This window comes from Culex quinquefasciatus, chromosome 2 (assembly GCF_015732765.1).
Source record: "Culex quinquefasciatus strain JHB chromosome 2, VPISU_Cqui_1.0_pri_paternal, whole genome shotgun sequence".
NCBI classification, from domain to species: domain Eukaryota; kingdom Metazoa; phylum Arthropoda; class Insecta; order Diptera; family Culicidae; genus Culex; species Culex quinquefasciatus.
This window is the reverse complement of record NC_051862.1, coordinates 162,027,722-162,041,730: the sequence shown is the minus strand read 5'-3', so window position 1 is coordinate 162,041,730 and position 14,009 is coordinate 162,027,722. Positions and strand designations below refer to the sequence as shown.

The 14,009-nt window shown below is 37.6% G+C and overlaps 1 protein-coding gene across 2 annotated transcripts in view; it reads right to left on the bottom strand.

Moving 5' to 3' along the window:
• The window catches only part of LOC6054790 (lachesin), a 189,183-nt gene extending 177,766 nt beyond the window's left edge, over positions 1–11,417 (bottom strand). For both annotated transcript variants that reach the window (XM_038255590.1, XM_038255591.1), the window contains exon 1: positions 10,806–11,417. In XM_038255590.1, the coding sequence (XP_038111518.1) occupies positions 10,806–10,935 (130 nt within the window). In that variant the 5' untranslated portion in view covers positions 10,936–11,417. The remainder of the gene's footprint in view (positions 1–10,805) is intronic.
• Between the last annotated feature and the right edge of the window lie 2,592 nt (positions 11,418–14,009).

The following is a 14,009-nucleotide window of genomic DNA, read 5'->3' as shown; positions in this document are numbered from 1 at the left end:
TTCCATATTTCACACTGCCTCTCTTTGAGCAAACTTAAGCCATCTTCTCAATATTTATAGCAATGAATATCAAAGCCAAGAGGAAAAATATGCTTCCTGCCTTCCCTAGGATGTCCCCGGCAGTGTCTGGCCGTCCTGGCGTGGCCAAATTAGGCCTTGGCCATAGGCACTTTGTCTGCACCTCAGGGCTGCGCTTCGGAGGGAAATGGGAGCCTATTATTTGTGCAAATTTTGCAGCAATTTTCCTGCAAAATACATCCTTCCCCGAGCGTTTTTCCCGAACCCGAGAACAACTTTCGCTCTAAATTGATGCTGTAGACCTGGATCCTCCCGGCCACAGTGTCAACCAGGGCTGCTGGCAGGGCCTGTCCCATCTAGGGAAGAAATACGACGTCCAAAGCTGCCTGCCAGCCTCCAGGGGGAAAAGCCACTAGACGTCGGTCTTCTAGCAGCACCAACAACAACAACAACCCATTTGATGGCTCACCAAGATTTTTATCGCAATTCATTTTGACACTGCTTTCCTCCCTTATTTTTCTGGAGCGATTTCTTCTTCCTCGTTTTTCGCCTCACAGCATAGTTTAAATGTTTGCCAATTCAAACTTTTCTTCCGGTGTGTGTGACTTTTTGTTTCCTCCGATTTTTCCAGGGTGTTTTTCCTCTTTTCTCTACACTGGCTATCGCATCCCGTTGTTTGCCACTTTTGGTGGCGCCTCGTGGACATATATGCGGCAAACTTCAAGTTTTCCTCGATCTCCCTTTTTTTCTCATCCCTAATGACATTCCTTTGCCCCAGGCTGTTTGCTCCCGGTGCTGCTTGATTGCTGGCAGTTTTGTCGGGTTTTTTTTTAAGGTGGCTTTCTTGTGTGCATTACTGTAAAAAGTGGTTGTTTTGAATCAATTTTCATTAAAATGCGTGTTTAGCTGAATAAAAAAACGTTGTTAGTTCTATAAAACCTTCATGTCAAAACGGAAAACTCCAGGAAATATTCATTTTTTGGCATTGAAAATAAACGACTGAATAGGTGACGTCGGATCAACTCGTTCTTCAATTTTTTTAATCTTTGCATATTTCAGCAACGAAAAGTCGGATCAACATTTTTATAAGAAAAGAACATTTACAGTTCCTTTAAAAAATATTTAAAATGAATGACAATAACACTACTTTTTCAATCTATATGTAAATATATAAAATTAATAAAATTTAAGCAAAAATGATAATAAATCGAAAAACCCTTATCAATATTCCACAAAAGTGATTTTCAATGTAAAATTCAGGGTGGCGACCTGATTTTGATTTACAAATTCTCGATTTTATCCCGAGACCAAAAGGAATTTGTTTCCACATCAAATAACATGGTTATTTATCTGACCTTAGCATCATGATACTTTTTAAATGCATACATTTGGTAAAAGTATTTTGTTCAATATTTTCATCTCGAGGGATGGATTTCAAGATGTCGCATGCACAAGTTGTAAACGAAGGCGATTTTGATCAGTTATCAATGCAAAACCCTTATTTCCACAAAATTCTAAATTTTTCATCTACATGTCCTTAAAATTTTCCAAACTCAAAATCTTTAAAACTTCTTTTTTCAGAGAAATATGTTAATTTTCAGGAGATTTAAAACAATTTAATTTTAAATAAATAAACTTTAATCTTTTTTTAAATAAACTTTACATTTATGCTGTTCATGTTTTTGCTACCTCCTTTAATAACATTAAAAATATTCAAAAAATGGTATCCAAAAAACAATTTTTATTATCGATTTTGAAACTTCGGCAAAATTGTAGGTAATAAATTTTACCAAAAAACTCAGTCTAAAAAAAATAAAGTGTTTTTTTACATGTAAGCAGAACTGCGCAAAATAACATTTCTTATGTTTTTGATTTCGAAAAATGTCAACTTTTGAGTTAAAATACAAGATGATGAAAAATATGTTTAAAAATATTTCAATATTCGGATTGTATACATCAACATAAAAAAATGTGTGTAGGTTTAAAATTGAAGGTTTAATATTACCGCTTTTATGATGTAATATTACCTCAATTTATATTGAAAAAGCGACATTACGACAAAAAAGATGTCAATTTGCACATTTTTAGAGAAAAAAATACTCGAAAAAAAGAGTTCTCAAAATCGTGAACATGCGTTCATGAAAATGGGAACCACGAACAAATTGTTCAAATCCCATGGTACGATTTCCAAAAACGTACCATGGGATTTGAACACTTTGTTCGTGGTTCCCATTTTCATGAACGCTTGTTCACGATTTTGGGAACTCATTTTTCTCCGTGTACACCTTCTTCTGACATAAAAGATGTGCTCATTCCCAGTTGTAATAACACCATGATTTTGTTCACTGTGCACAGCAAAAAAATGTGTTATTTTGGAAGGTGTAATTTAAGAAGGTTGAATATTACCTCTTTTATTATGTTATTTTACCTCAATTTAGACTGAAAAAGCAACATTACACCAGAATAGTGGTAAAATTACACATTTTCAGAGGTAAAATTAAATTTTTTTTTTCTGACATAAAAGATGTAATTCAGATGTAACTTAAGTAAAAGTATTTTTTTTCCCATGACCCATGAAGAGTATCGGGGCAGCATTTACAAAGCGGATTCAGTAACTATTTCTTAATTAAATGTTGACAACACAGTAAAAAACATCATGGTTGTATTACTTCTGGGAAGGAGTACATCTTTTATTTCAGAATAAAGCTTTAATATTACCTCTGATAAGGTGTAAATTTATCTCAGGCATATGCAATGCAAAAAAACCTTGCAATTCCAAAAATAGCATCTCGAGTTACTTTTCTGATGGAATCAAATTCCTGACTTATTCACGGTTTTTTTTTTGTAGTTTTTGTATAGGAGTTTTTAATACTTTTGATACTATTAAAAATGGACAAAATTACCATTCAAATTTATTAATTAAAAAATTGCCTAAGTACACAAACGCATAATTGTACCATGTGCAAATTTTTGGGATAGAGAAAATGCGTTTTAGTTTTTGTTAAATATCGTTGTGTAATTTGTCAAATTATCAGAATAATTGTAAATTTTATTGGATCAATCATTTGACTTCTTAATTATTAACTTTTATATAAAACCGATTTAATTCAAAAATTACCAGTCCCAATGAAAAATGGTAAAAATGTTCAAGCAAACATAATATACCATTGTTGCAAAATCATGGAATGTAAGTGAAAAATTCTTACCATATTTCAATTGAATTTGGTACTATAGTTTTATTTCTTGAACGAGTCATTTTAAAAATAAAAGCATTACTTACCCAACAAAAACACATTTTTCCATCTGGGGGCCACAAAAATAATAACATCTTATATTGGCGCTTACGTCCCTTAGTCTTATTAGAGCAATTAATTATGGTTTGCTGAGCAGGTTATTCATATTCTACGGGACAAATATGTGACAATTGAGCCCGACCTTAGATTTTTGTTAATTGAAATCTGTTGTATATATCTGCGTTTTTTTTTTATTTTACACTGAATTGCAATGCTGTAATAAAATATGAAATTTAAGACTAAATTTCAGAGATGATTTTATAATAATGCGTTCGAAAAAACTGACGACTAACAATTATATTAAAAATCAATTTGTTAATTCATGATACAACTTTCTAACATTAATTTCTAGTTACTTGTGGGTGCCCAGAGTACGGGAAATTGTTACAAATTTAATATTGCAAATTTTAAGATATTCGTTATACTTGGACCCTATCAAACTCACTCCAAATCACTGTAACTTCCCCTTTCCCAACAGAAGGGAGGTGGGATGCTGTGTCGGTCGTTTGCCGGGAAGAATTCTATCCTGCGGGCTATCGACTCGTGCATGTGAGTGTGAGTGTTTGTGGCCCCGGCAATACAATAGCAATAATGCCCCCTAATTTGCACTCATTTGTATTATAAGTACATAATAGATTGGCATAATATTAAAACTTTCTCGTACACCTTGGCTCGAGCCGGAGTCTTGTGGTGCAACGGTTTTGCACAATCTGCTCGACAAAGAACCGTCGTTTTTGGTATATCATAGAACCGGAGCGAGCGGTAGTGCGACTTCTTTGAATGACATAGATTAGTGTATCGTCTATATCGACGACGGCCAAAGGGGCTTGCAAGAGGTTGCGATGCGATGTTTAGCGCAAATGAGGGAGAACGAGATCAGAAATAAATCAAGGAACAGTTTGGCCTCTTTGTACTGGAGTTGGGACAAAGTTGTGCCCTAGTTTGGGTAATTTGTTCCGGGGATTAATGGATAGTTTAAAAATGTTTTTGATGATCAAAAGTTTTTGGCAAAAATGGTTATAATATAGTTATGAATATAAATTGAATATTTTCAATGCTCTGGAAACTATACATCAATTAAATCCTATAAAGAGAAGCTAATAATAAATAAGCAAATTTTGAGCGATGTATGTCCCTTTGAGCCGGCCGCGCAAAAACAATTATTTTCGGCAGCTTATATTTTTTTAGCAAAAATCTTAAAAATATGATGTCTTCTGGATAGTTTCCCAAATTTATTGAAAATCTTTGTTCTGAGAATTGGCAAGAATTGGATTTCTATTGTGTCTTCCACAGCTAAAAAATTGAAACAGTTGCTTTTCTACATACATTTTGACGATTTTTTTTCCATACAATCTTAAAAACTGCTTGAGAAATACCAATATGAAGTTTATTAGTTCAAAAATTGGAAAAAAAATATTTTAAAACATATTAAAAAAAATTGTGTGGTGTTTGGAATTAACAATGTCGGTTTTTTTAAATTAAAATGTCAAAAAACAACTTAACAAAATCATACACGAAATTGATCTTGGAAGTGCTAGTTTGAAAATATATAATTTAAAATCCCTTCAAAAACATCCAAAATCAAATCAAATTATTCGCTCTACAGCATTGCCTTGGCGTTCCCGAATACGGGATTCCTACTCGAAACTAGGTGTCCGAAGGCTTGATTGTTGAGGCAATTGCAAACCTCTTTTTACACCTAAGCTTCCATCCACCCCGGGATTCGAACTGACGACCTTTGGATTGTGAGTCCAACTGCCTACTGCGACTCCACCAGGACAGGACCCAGGGAGACGACTCCTACACCTGGACTGAGCTATCGACCTAACCTGTAGGTTAGACCGGGGCCAACATTTACTTCCCCATCCGACGGAAGGCGTGATCAGACAAATCTCGTCTCAAAATTTGCCACCGGGACCGTCTGGGATCGAACCCAGGCCGACTGGGTGAGAGGCAATCACGCTTACCCCTACACCACGGTCCCGGCTAAAAACATCCACTTTTTCATAAAACTGTTTATCAAATCATTTAAATGAGTTTTTATGCTCATATTTTTTTTAAAGGAGAATGGGCAAATTTGTATGGGAGCTGGTCCAAGGATGTACACGAACGGGACCAACTTTTTTCGAAAGATCTCACCGAGACATGAACAAAAGTCTTCCGGACCAACTCTCTAAACCCCGGGGTTCAAAAGTTACATGTTGTTGAAGTTCGAGCATTTTGGGTAAAAATGTACAAAAAATCGTATTTTTGCTAATTCTAAAATCATTTATAAAATCTCCATTTTATTATGGATTTGGCTCATCTTGACTTCATTCGACGCGTATCAGCAAAAACTATGAATTCTGATATATCTTAGCATGATTGAAACATGATTTCACTTGTTTTTATCCGTTTGAACCGTTTGTGCAAGAGGCATCCCATAGAAACAAGTCGAAACTTCAAGGTTTTGAAAACGGATCCGATCCAAACTGCTTCAGTGAGTATGAAAGGCTTCAGTGCAATGTTGTAACAACTTATTGGGATGGTCTAAGTCATCCGAGAAATCCTTGGAGTTAAGACCGGCGAGTCTACCGCCGTAACAAGCAAGATTTCGGCGGTTTTGACCACTGATCATACCCGCATGGCTTCAAAGAGTATGGTAGACTACTATGCTGATGTGTTGGAGTATCCTGGGTTCTCCTAGGACTCCCTGAAGTTAAGATCTGTGAGTCTACTACCGTACCAAGCAAAATGTCGACCGGTTTTGACAACGGAACATACCCGCATAGCTTCAGTGAGTGTGGTAGGCTACTTTGCTAATATATTAGGATGTCCTGGGTCATCCAAGGACTCCCTGGAGTTATGATCTGTGGAGCTACAGCCGTAACAAGCAAGAGGTCGACGGTTTTTGACCCCGGAACATACCCGCATAGCTTCAGTCAGTATGGTAGACTGCTTTCTTAATCTGTTAAGATGTCTTTGGTCATCCTAGGACTCCCTGGAGTTAAGATATTTGGGTCACTGTAACAAGGAAAAGGTCGACGATTTTCAACCGCGCATCATAACCGCAAAGATTCAGTGAGTATGGCAGACTGTATTGCTGTTATGTTGGGATGTTCTGGACCATTCCAGGGAGTCCTTGTAACAGCCGTAGACCTACAGATCATAACTCCAGGGAGTCCTTGGATGACCAAAGACATCCCAACACATTAACAAAGCAGTCTACCATACTGACTGAAGCTATGCGGGTATGTTCCGGGGTCAAAAACCGTCGACCTCTTGCTTGTTAAGGCTGTAGCTCCACAGATCATAACTCCAGGGAGTCCTTGGATGACCCAGGACATCCTAACACATTAGCAAAAGAGTCTACCACACTCACTGAAGCTATGCGGGTATGATCAGTGGTCAAAAACCGCCGACATCTTGCTTGTTACGGCGGTAAACTCACCGGTCTTAACTCCAAGGAGTTCTCGGATGACTCAGACCATCCCAATAAGTTGTTACAACATTGCACTGAAGCCTTTCATACTCACTGAAGCAGTTTGGATCGGATCCGTTTTCAAAACCTTGAAGTTTCGACTTGTTTCTATGGGATGCCTCTTGCACAAACGGTTCAAACGGATAAAAACAAGTGAAATCATGTTTCAATCATGCTAAGATATATCAGAATTCATAGTTTTTGCTGATACGCGTCGAATGTAGTCAAGAAAATCGAAATCCATAATGAAACAGAGATTTTATAAATGATTTTAGAAATAGCAAAAATCCAATTTTTTGTATATTTTTACTCAAAATGCTCAAACTTCAACAGCATGTAACTTTTGAACCCCGGGGTTTAGAGAGTTGGTCCAGAAGACTTTTTTTTCATGTCTCGGCGAGATCTTTCGAAAAAAGTTGGTCCCGTTCGTGTACATCCTTGGACCAAATTCGCCCATTCTCCTTTATCAAAAGATATTATGGCCATTTTTTCAAATGATTTTCCAGCTCTTTTCTTTTTTTTATTAGATGAAGATTTTTTTATTTGCTGAAGATTTTTTATTTTTAAAAGATTTTTTATGGACAATGAATTAAGACCATTATCAATTAAAATAAATAAGAGTTTTGGTGGTAAAAGTATTTTTTAATTAAAATTTCCCGGTTAACTGCCAACTTGAATATTGTTGTGCAATGCAATATTTGTCTTTTATTTATTTTTTTACCGTCAGCAGAGTAGACAATGGGTTTGGGGTGAGATTGAATAATAAAAATTCCAATTTACAAAATACATTTTTTGAAGCCATCATAGAAGTATCATACAAAGACAAAAAGAGCAATATCAGCCCAAATCAGGAATTTTTCTGGTACTTTTGGGAAATCAGACGAGCCTTCTATCTGTAAGCCCATACATCCAATTGAAATGCGGTCAAAGACAAACTTATGGGAAATTGGACGAGCTTTTCGTTAAAAATATTTTCGAAGCTGAAAAATCAAGTCCGTCATATAGAAATTGCCAAAAACCATCAAAAAACCTATTTTTTCAACATTTTTATTTTTAAAACCGCTGTAACTTCACAAGGATTGGACTTAGGACAAAGGTCAGTATGGAGACTTTTATGTAAAATTGTCTGGAATTGTCGATTCCCGTATTCGGCTTCTGAAAATTTTGACGTTTAGAGCACTTTTCAAAAAAACAGTTTCAGTAAATGATTTTTGTATTTTTTAGGTGAGTTGCTCCATCCTGCATTTTTCGTGAGTCTTTTTGTAACATTTTAGGCTATTTTCACAAAAAAATTGAGCGAAAAAAAATCGTGGGCTCACCTTCAAATTTAACTTTTAAACATAAAAATCAAAAAATCTCATAAAAGTGGAGTGTTTTTTTCTTTCAGTGTATTTTTTCGGAAAGCCCGTCAAATTTCCTACAAGTTTGTCTTTGACCACTTTTTGATACGATGCAACGGCTTCGAGATACAGCAATATTTAAATTACGAAATACAAAAATATTGAAAACACGTACGCCCTTCTCAAATGTCATTATCGAGTGTAACTGGCTCCATATACACAAAAATGGCTTATATAGTTTCATTGAAATCGGAGAGGGTCGGGTACAACCGATTCCCTATTTGACATGGAATTGCTCCATGTAGAAGTTGCCAAAAACCACAAAAAATAGTCAAAACTCCTATTTTTCAACATTTTTATTTTTTGAAATCACTGTATCTTCACAAGAATTGGACTAAGGACAATGATTTAACCACTTTGCAAAAATAGTTATGGTAAATGATATTTTTTTTATTTTTTTAAGGAGAGACATACCATCCTGCATTTTTCGTGTGTCTTTTTGTAATATCTTAGGCTATTTCCGCAAAAAAATAAACGAAGAAAAATCGTGAAAGCACCTTAAAATGTTGCTTTGAATCTTAGAAATAGAAAAATTTCATAGAAGTGATGTGAATTTTTCTTTCAGTGTGTTTTTTTTTTCAGAAGGCCTGTCCAATTTCCTACTTTTTTTCTTGTACCACTTTTTGGTACAGCTTCGAAATACAAAAATAAAAAAAAATCAATTTATACGCTCTACAGCATTGCCTTGGCGTTCTCGATTGCGAGATTCCTACTCGAAACTAGGTGTCCGAAGGCTTGATTGTTGTGGCAATTGCTCTTTTTACACCTAAGATTCCATCTAACCCGGAATTAGAACTGACGATCTTCAGATTGTTAGTCCAACTGCCTACCACTACTTTTTTCGTATGAATCGTGGACCAAACTTAAGATAGGTTCCTTTTAAAGATTTAGCGATTTTAAAAACATGTATTTAAAACACAGGGTTCATAAACTTGAGTGTTAAGTCTCAAAAATAATTTAATCCGTCAAATTTCCCATAAGTTCGCCTTTAACCTCTCATAGAAAAAGCAAGTTATTTTTTATTAGTGTTTTATTTCATAAGGCTCGTCAAATTCCCTACACGTTTGTCACTGTCCCCATTTGTAGGAGGGTTTTGAGATACAGAAAGGTTAGAATAACATTATTTAAACAACTTATGCCCTTCTTAAATGTCATTCTAAAACTGGATTATAAACAGAGAACAAAAAACAGGTCTCAAATTCGTGAACAAGCGTTTAAATTTTAGAACCACGATTTATCGCCGTGTATAAACCTAGGATATCAAGTCATCAAGGTTAAAGGTTTGCTTTTGGAAAACCACTTTTCTCAGAAATTTTAGAAAGTTCGTGCACGGGTTAGGAATCGTCCAGAGAAAAATCCTATTTCTAATTTGAAGTTTTCGGTGCGCTCTTTCGATTGAATTTTGACCCGAAACCTGGAACTCAAAGCCTGAGTTTTGAGAGCTTGTATCCGCTATTAAAAATTTGTGTCTTTGGTAACCGCCCGTAAAACCCACAATTTTTATTTTTCATATACTGAACACCAAATTCAAAGTCCCGGCCCGAACAGATCCAAAAATCCTCAAGTCCTTTTCCTTTTACGCTTGCGCGTTTTACACTGCGCGTAGAAGTTTATCAATTCTGTTTTAGTCATAGAACGCTTATGTGTGCTAGCGATGTACATACTTTCTTGAATATTTTCATAGAATTTTTACAAGACACAGATATAAAATAACATGCAATTTACAATCTGGTAATTGTACTCCGTTTGAACCAGGTACACCTTCATTCTGTGAGCTAGTCAGCTTTACTTCAAGATTTAGTTAATTGTGCAACAAATTATTTTGTATTTTATCAATAAAAAGAACATGTGGTTTTTGCGCCTTTTTGAGAGAGTGTCATTATGACACAGCTCAAGGGGGCTTTTTGTCCACGAATGAATAAATGGAGAAAAACTTCCTGACGTATTCAATTATAACAACGAAACAAATGAAATCATTTGAAAGAAACTTTGCATCCATTTGAATCAATGTGATAATTTGGTAAGTAAAATGCTCTGGTATGGCAAACTATATATTATAAAATGTTATAAAATGTAATGTAAAATAAAATGAATATGAATATGAATTCCTGTTTTGGGCTGGAAATGATATACAAAACTTCGTATTTTGAGATCTTTATAAAATTTAATAAATAAGAATTTTGGCCTTTTAATGGTGTGTTCTACAAGTCAAATTCAGACTAAAATATAAACATCTCAGTCAATCGATTGCCTCTAGACATGGCGACGCAGACTCTTATCCTTGAATGACCTACGCAATGTTTTAATATGAATGTAAACAACTTCCAAGAACTCTTGAAGACGTTGAACTCACGAGCACGTGACACCGATAACAAACGGTTTCTGGCACGGGAATTCCCTCCACAAGATCGATTCCAATCGATTCCCATCGACCTTTACGCTGGTTTCATCTCCGAACAACCCTACGCCTAATCTAATCCACAAGTTTGAACACCCCCGACAAGAATAACAATCCCTCCGCCCTTGGAGCTTCGAGCCTTCCAAAAGGTTTCCCACTTGTGTAAAACTTTCCTTGAAGCCCACGGAAGGCGCGCGCTCCGCGCCAAACCACGTGGTCTCTTAGTCTAGACTTACCGTTGGCGATCTGTCCGGTGCCGGTGCCGGAGGAGGAGGAGGGTGCGGCCACAGCGAGCACCACAGCCGGTAGCAGCAGCAGTAGGAGTACCAGGGTCCGGGACCCCATCCCGGGGCAGCGGACAATCATCAATTACGGAACGACGCTACGACGGTTTTCTTGGCAGCACGCCACGCGGATTTGACACACCGAGGTGGAACCCTCGAGGTTGGGGGTGGTTATGCAATCCGGAACGGGACACACTCAGAAACACACTTCACCTAGGACACACCGCCACGGTTATTTGAGCTCACGAATTAATCATCCGGTCAATTGACCCTTGGAACCGGTAGCCGATTTACCTGCAGCGGACCGTGTGAGCCGATTAAATCACTTGTTTGTGCGAAGCTGATTGATCGAAGCCACTTAACCTCACTTCCGGAAACCACTTGGAACTCTTGCTCTCTGCTCTGCTTTGTAAGCCACTTAAGTGCCACGAGGTCGTCACTAATCCCTGCTCGAAACCCGCCTGGAACCAGCCGGATTGACTGTCCGCCCCAAACTGGCCGCCACTTGCCGGGAGTCCGCGAAAAACACCACCGCTTCACAGCGCATCCGAAACGACACTGAAAAGAAACGACCAACAGTTTCCAGCACCGAGTCTTTCGTTTATCTCGATGGAAAACGCAGTTTTATATTTATTCATCATCGGCCTGTGATCATCACCGATGACGACCGTCATCAACCGCGTACGCTCCCAATGTTTACCTTTTTGAATGGCACTTTTCCGCGCGCGCTCTCTCCGGCCAGTTTATGTTCCGAACCTAACCTCAAACTCGGAAAAATAACGCCGGGAAAAATGATTGCCATCGCAGCATCCCGGAATGCTCTCATTGTTTACATTTTCAACCTTTACGCGCCAACGAGCGACACCGAAAACAGAGAGAAACGAGAGAGCGCGCCAACTGTCAAACTGGCGAGAGAGAACAAACGGAAGTGGACGCGCATGCGTCGCACTCCCCTTCGAGCGAACGCTCTCTCGCGAGAGAACAATCGCCTTTTTCCCCTCCATCACTCTCTCACTCTTTCTCTCTCTCTCGTTTGTGAGGAAAATCCTTTTTCCTAACCTCTAAGAAAGCGGCTGGCGCGCAGCAGGTGAGGTTCGTCTCTTGCTGCCTTTTTTTCCTGCCTGCTTTCCCTTGCAATTTTTCTTCTTGCCGTTTTCTCACCACCTCTCGCTCGCTCTCTCTCGCTCCCCCTCTCGCAAGTTTTCCCAAAGCCGGCGCACTCGGGAAAGGGAAAAGGCCCCCGGTTTGCACCAATCAGCGGGCAGGGACTTTTTTTTCCTTCTTTCCCGACTCACACAACATGCTCGACTCGGGCGGAAAGAAAGTTTTCCCAGATGTCTCAGGAAAATGCAAGCAACAAAAAGAAGCACGTAAGAAAGGTTAGCTCTTGCCGCACCTTGAACAGTACATAAGCACGATGACGACCTACCTTTTTCTTTTTTTTTTTTTTGCCCGGTGCGGTAAATTTCGTGCACAGAGAAAAATCGACCCGGAGAAGGAAATCGATCTGCGGCGGGGCCAGCATCCTTGGAGCACGGCAAGTTTATGGGTCGGTGCAGTCTGGAAGTTTGGGGCGCATCATCGGGTGGGAAAACCACGGAACCAGAATTAATTCCGTCTAGTCGGATGGTGCGAGGTGTGTCTGGTCTAGGCGTCGTCGGAACATGCGAAGGGATGTGTCGCCAGATGGTTCCGGGTGCGTGATGCGTCTTGGAGAAATGGGGTTTAGGGGTTTCTGTAAACGGCTTAGGTTACAGAATAGTAAATGGACGGATGTCGGGAGATATTCGGGAAAATCATGTTTGAAAATCTAACCAAGACAATTCATTGAAATCATCTTTAATATTGTATGACAGTTTCACCTCTAATCCGACAAATAGTTAAACAATATTTTAATGACATTTTTTCAATCAAATTTACAACATCAACACCTCAAACATACGTGGAACTTCCCGAGGATTTCAAAATTGAGACCAAAAAGTGCCGTCTTGTTGGTCTACAGGGCAAAAATTAACGTTTGTTATAGAAAAATCCTAAAACTATGAGAAAAACTCCTATTGCCCAAAAAGTTTTAAAAATATCATTTTTTAACAGTAAAACCAATTTTAATTCAGGATATCTAAAATCACTTTTGAGGATGATTCAATTATATTTCGTGTAAAAACAAAAAGATTCTCATAAGCTAGGATATTTTCTGCTCTTATTGTATATAATGGCATTAGGTACTGACCAGGGTTGCGAATGAGCGAGCGCTCACGTGAGTTTTTATCAGGTAGCTCGTGCTCGCTCACACTCACCGGAGCGTTTTGCGCTCACGTGAGCTGGTGAGTCAAAGTAGGTAGTTGTTTTTTCCTGTTGAAGCATCTGCCTGTTTGAAACGAAGTTTCCAGAACTATCTCAGCACAGGCAGCAAAAACAAACAAAAAAGTGGTCGAACAAACAAAAGTAAGCAATGAAATGGATTTGGTCAGCGAACCAAAATTTACGTTCTATTTAAAATCTAGACATTATTCGAACAAGGAACAAAAAACTAAATTCATAATGTAAACATTCATTGACGTGAAGAGATGCACTGTATGTTCACAAATCAAATCCATGGTGAAAAATATTGACAATTTATTTCATTTGAGTCAAAAGGGTTATTTCAACCCTTAAGAATTTTGAGGCTTATATTTAAAAATAAAACTGTTTCAAAAATGTTACCATATTTTCTAAAATGATTGCCAAACAGAGACTAACCTTATAGAAATGATCAGCCGTTTCTAATCACTGAATCACTGAAAGATTTAATAAACGGAATAACATTTTTCAATGACTCATTCTGACCAGCAATCTGGAAATGTAGTCAAAACACTGATTAGGTACATAAAACAGTTTAATGTTATATTTTTATCAACCAAGCATTCAACATTGAATCGAACTTACCCCAGCACAAATATTATTGAATTATTCCATTGTTTTTTTTTTGTTTTTTTTTTTTTTCTAAGGTTTACAGGCCCTTTTACTTAGCCGTCTATACTCCTCCACCCGAACCTCTCTAATACAATAAGGCCTTTAAATTCTAAAATATTTATACATTCAACTGCATGTATAAAAAAATATTTGACCCTTGAGACCTTTTATTTAAAAACATGGTTGATGAAAATAAGCTATTCC